Source organism: Chrysochloris asiatica, unplaced genomic scaffold (assembly GCF_000296735.1).
Source record: "Chrysochloris asiatica unplaced genomic scaffold, ChrAsi1.0 scaffold00376, whole genome shotgun sequence".
NCBI classification, from domain to species: domain Eukaryota; kingdom Metazoa; phylum Chordata; class Mammalia; order Afrosoricida; family Chrysochloridae; genus Chrysochloris; species Chrysochloris asiatica.
In genome coordinates this window covers 313,242-318,595 of record NW_006408894.1, presented here as the reverse complement: position 1 = coordinate 318,595, position 5,354 = coordinate 313,242, and the positions used below count along the sequence as shown (strand labels likewise).

At 38.1% G+C, this 5,354-nt stretch overlaps 1 protein-coding gene across 1 annotated transcript in view; it reads left to right on the top strand.

Moving 5' to 3' along the window:
* LOC102812634 (ceruloplasmin-like) overlaps positions 1–5,354 on the top strand; it is a 63,541-nt gene that overhangs the window by 20,351 nt on the left and 37,836 nt on the right. Inside the window, exon 11 of the mRNA XM_006876370.1 lies at positions 3,216–3,428. Within this exon, the coding sequence (XP_006876432.1) occupies positions 3,216–3,428 (213 nt within the window). The remainder of the gene's footprint in view (positions 1–3,215; positions 3,429–5,354) is intronic.

Genomic DNA, 5,354 nt, shown 5'->3' with positions numbered 1-5,354 from the left:
ACAGCACTGGAGGCACTCACTCATTTATGCCAAGAAATTTGGAAGACAACTGTTTGGAAGAGATCCATATTTGTGCCCATTCCAAAGAGAGGTGATCCAACAGAATGTGAAAATACACTGCCAATATCTTCGATATCCCATATGAGTAAAGTTTACTAAAGATAATACAGAAACAGCTGCAAGCATACATTGACAGAAAACTTCCAGAGGTTCAAGCCAGATTCAGAAGAGGATGTAGAATGAGGGCTATAACTGTTGACATCAGATGGATCTTAGCTGAAAGCAGAGAATACCAGAACAATGTTTACCTGTGGTTTATTCACTACACAAAGGCTTTCAATTGTGTGGATTATGACAAGCTATGGACAACATTGTCAGGTATGAGTATTCTGGAACACTTTATTGTGCTCATGGGAACCTGTACCTAGACCAAGAGGCAGTTGTTCGAACAGAACATGAGAACACTGAATGGTATAAAATTAAGAAAGATGTGCGATAAGGTTGTATTCTTTCACGAAACTTATTTAACCTGAATGCTGAGCAAATAATCTGAGAATCTGGGTTATGTGGAGAAAAACATGGCATCAGGATTGGAAGATGTGATATGCAGATGATACAACCTTGCTTGCTGAAAGTGAAGAGGACTTAAACTATTTACTGATGAAGATCAAAGAGCACAGCCTTCAGTATGGATTACATCTCAATGTAAAGAAACAAAAATCCTCACCACTGGATCAATAAACAACATTCTTATCAAAAGAGAAAAGACTGAAGTTGTCCAAGACTTCATTTTTCTTGGATCAACCATCAAAACTCATGGAAGCCGCAGTCAAAAAGTTAAACAATGTATTGCATTAGGCAAATCTGATACATAAGACCCTTTAAAGTGTTGAAGAGCAAAGATGTCAGCTTGAGGACTAAGGTGCGCCTGACCCAACCCATGGTATTTTCAGTAACCTTCTATGTATGTGAAAGTTGTACAGTGAATAAGGACTATCGTAGAAGAATTAATGCTTTTGAGTTATGGTGTTGGAAGAGAATATTGAAAGTGCCATGGGCTGCCAAAAGAACCAACAGCTCTGTGTTGAAAGAAGTGCAGCCAGAGTGTTGTTTAGAGGCCAGGATGCCCAAACTTCGTTTCTCATACTTCAGACATATTGTCAGGAGGGACCAGTCACTGAAGACGGATATCATGTTTGGTAAGGTGGAAGGAAAGATAAAAAGAGGAAGACCCCCAGTGAGATGGATTGGCAAAGTGGCAGCATCAATGGGCTCAAGTCTGGCACCAATTGTGAGGTTGGCCCAGGACTGGGCAGTGTTTCCTTCTGTTGTGCATAGGGTTGCTATGAGTCAGTATTGACTCAATGGCACCTAACAACAACAACAACAATACCCATTCTCCACAATGTTGTCCATAACTTGTCATGATCCACATAGTCAAAAGCCTTTGTAAAATCAATAAAGAACAGGTAAACATCTTTCAGGTATTCTCTATTTTCAGTCACAATCTATCTGACATCAGCAATGGTATCTCTCATTCCACCACCTCATTTCTTCTATTTGCTTTAGCGTCTTTACTAACATCAAGATTTCAGAGTCTCTTCTAACAGGCGTTTTGGTATTTTCCTTCTTTCTTGTCTTCTTAATGATCTTTTGCTTTCTTCCTGTATGATGCTCTTGATATCATCCCACAACTCTTCTGGTCTTCAGTCATTACTGTCTGAAGCATCAAATCTGTTCTTGAGATGATCTCTAAATTCAGATGGGGTGTATTCCAGGTCGTACTTAGGCTCTTGTGGAATTATTTCAATTATCTTCAGCTTCAGCCTAAACTTTCAATTGATGGTCTGTTCCACAGTCTGTCCCTGGTCTTGTTTTGGCTGAGTTTTTTTCACCATCTCTTTCCATAGATGTAGTCTATTTGATTTCTACATATTCCATCTGGTGAGGTCCATGCGTACAGACATCTTTTATGCTGTTTTAAAAAAGTGTTTGCAATGAATAAGTCACTGGTCTTACAAAATTCTGCCATGCAATCTCCAGCATTGTTTCTATCACCAACATCATATTTTCCAACTACAGATCCTTCCTCTTTGTTTCCAACTTTTGCATTCCGATTACCAGTAATTATCAATAAATCATGATTGCATGTTTAATAAATTTCAGACTAAAGAAGTTGGTAGAATTCTTCAATTTCATTGTCACTGGCTTTATTGGTTGGTGCATTCATTTAAATAACAGTGGTATTACTGGTTGTCCTTGTAGGCATATGTCTATTATCCTATTGTAAATAACATTATACTCAAGGACAATCTTGAAATGTTCTTTTTCATGATGAATGTGATGCCTTTCCTTTTCAATTTGTCATTCCAGCATAGTAAACTATATGATTGTCAGATTGAAAATAGTCACTATTCAGTCCATTTCAGTTTATTAATGCCTAAGATATAGGTATCTATGTGTTCCATTTAATTTTTGACAACTTCCAGTTTTCCTAGATTCATACTTTGTACATTCTATATTCCTGTTATTAATTGATTTTTAAGGCAGTTTCTCCTCATTTTAAGCTGTACCCCATCAACTAATGAATAGTCTGTAAATTTTACTCCATTCGTATCATCAGAGTCAACTCTACGTTGAGGAGGCAACTCTTCCCTAGTCGTATTTTCAGTATTAGTGTGCCACTGTATAGGATTAGCACTGGGCTGCAAGGTCAGCTTGAACCACAAGGTCAGCTGTTCAAACTCACTAACCACTCCTCGAAATCCCTATACAGGGTCATTAGGAGTCAGAAATGACTCAACAACACTTAACAACAACAGCATCAACCAGCAAAGAGGTTCATCTTCTGAGACTATATCTGACGATATTTTGGTGCTATCTGGCAGTATTGCACTGTTATTCACAATGTTTTCAGTGGCTAAGCATTCAGAAGTAATCTACCTCTCCTTCTTCCTATCTGTCCGAGGCTGTAAGCTCAGCTGACTCATAGCAACCCTATATGGGATTTCCAAACCTGTAAATCTTTACAGGAACATACAGCCTTGTTTTTGTCTCACAGAGTGATTAGTCTTGTGGTTAGCAGGAAATTGTAAATATTTGACATCAGATTCTTACATGAATGAACTATTTTGTGACAAGTGTTTTATTACCTTTCAGAAGATACCAAGTACCAATAAATGAAATATTCTTTCTCTCTCCCAAATGTTTTGCAGCCATAAATGGATACATGTATGGAAACCTGCCTGGACTCGATATGTGTGTGGGAGACAAGGTTTCATGGCACGTTCTTAGTGTGGGATCAGAGTCAGATTTACATGGGATATATTTTTCAGGAAACACCTTCACTTCCTTTGGATCAAGGATGGACACTGCTACTGTTGTTCCCCACATCTCCCAGACACTTTCTATGATACCTGATTCTTCAGGTAAGTGGTGGGTCTTTTCTTTCAGCCTGAACCATGTCCTAGAAATCCATAAGTACAGTCTTTATGTGCATTCAGTATTCTGTTCAAACAGAAAAAGAAAAAAACAAAACAAAACAGAACTGATACAAACAACACTTGAGAATTTCCATTCACCTTGCTCTATTTAGTTTATATGATTACAACACTTTAATTTACAGTATGTCACTTCCCTTTAAACATAATCCCCTTAGCCTCTCCAGTTCTCTCTTCTTGATATATATATAGGCTCTGACTCACACGCTTCAAAAGTGCTAAAAACACTTTGAGGTCTTGTAACTTGTATCATAGAGCTGAATAGAACTTACCCTCTGTTAAAAGTGAAAGCAGAGTTTTTTTATTGGTGGGGACAGATCAAGCCAGGTAACACACTGCAAGTCAAAATCACAAAGTGTTCCAACATTCTGAGCTTTTTATACAGAAAAAAAGGGAAAGATAGTGTGTGACCACATAATGTGGATTGGGGATTACATGCATTTATAAAACAATAACAAGTTAAAATTTGGCAAGGTAAACTAATCTATTTTCTGACATAGACTTCCTGGAGTTAAGCTAGCAAGCGATTTTCTGAAATACCTTTATATATACTCTCCCTAGGGCATTCTGTGCAATCATTCTCCCAAGATCTTCCTTGCAAATATTTCTTCATAAACGGCATCTTTGTCTTCTCCATTATTTACTGAGAGTAGTTAAAGTTTTACAAGAAGTTCCATATCATAAAACTCTAAATCATAGGTTTTATTCTTAGCAAGGTAGAAAAGAGAATGAGACAAACTAAAGGTTCATGTTAAAAATGGAGCTTTGATTCAGACCTAGGTCAGTCATTTTCAATCATGTTAAGCATCTCAGTTTCAGAATGCCCTCACACACTTGTGTTCACTCTATTCTGTCCTTACATTTCTTACCCTTTGTCCATGTGTTTCCCAAGCCTCCCTCCTACATATCTTTTTCTACTCCCTTCTGCTTACCCCTCCTTATTAACACACAGAAAGAACAGACAATAATCAAGTAATCAAGTAAGATAGATACGTTACTGTTGTTGTTAAGTGCTGTCAAGTTGGTTCTAACCCTATACAAGGTTTCCAGGGAGTGGCTGGTCAGTTTGAAGCACTGACCTTGCAGTCAGCAGTCCAGAGCTTATCTTACAGAGCCACATGAAGACTCCAAGATAGATATGGTGGTGGTGGCTGTGTGCTGTAGAGTTAGTTATGACTCATAGTGACCCTGTATAGGGTTTCTGAGGCTGTAAACCTTCACAAGGCTGTGGTTGGTAAATTCTCCAGAGGAGTGGTTGGTAAATTCAAACTGCTGAACTTGCTAACTGTGGTTAGTAGCCAGCTAATAATCCACTATACTACCAGATATATATAGCATAGTAAAATATCAGGTATATATTTGTAGTTGTTGTTAAGTGCTGTCAAATTGGCTCCAGCCCATAGTGACCCTGTATAGGGTTTCCAAGCTGTGACTGATGAACTTGAACCTCTAACACTGTGGTTCAAACTGACACTGATTTCCAGCTCATTGCCCCACAACACCAGGTGTATATTAGACTTCCAATAAAATGTTAGTTCCTTCTTTTATCCTGCAGATTCATCCTCTCAAAAAAAAAGAAAAAAATGTATTAATCTTGGATTGTTGTTGTTAAGTGCCCTTGAGTTGGTTCTGTCTCCGTTGAGTTGGTTCTGTCTCATAGTAACCCTGTATAGGGTTTCCAAGAAGCGATTGGCACCAAATAAACAAAACTAAAAACGAAAATCACTGCAAATGGTTAATTCCAACTCATGGCAGCCCAATAGGACAAAGTAGAGATGGTCATTAGGGTTTCCAAGACTATAAATCTTTACAGGAGAAGACAGCTTCATCTTTCTCCCATGGAACTGCTGGTAG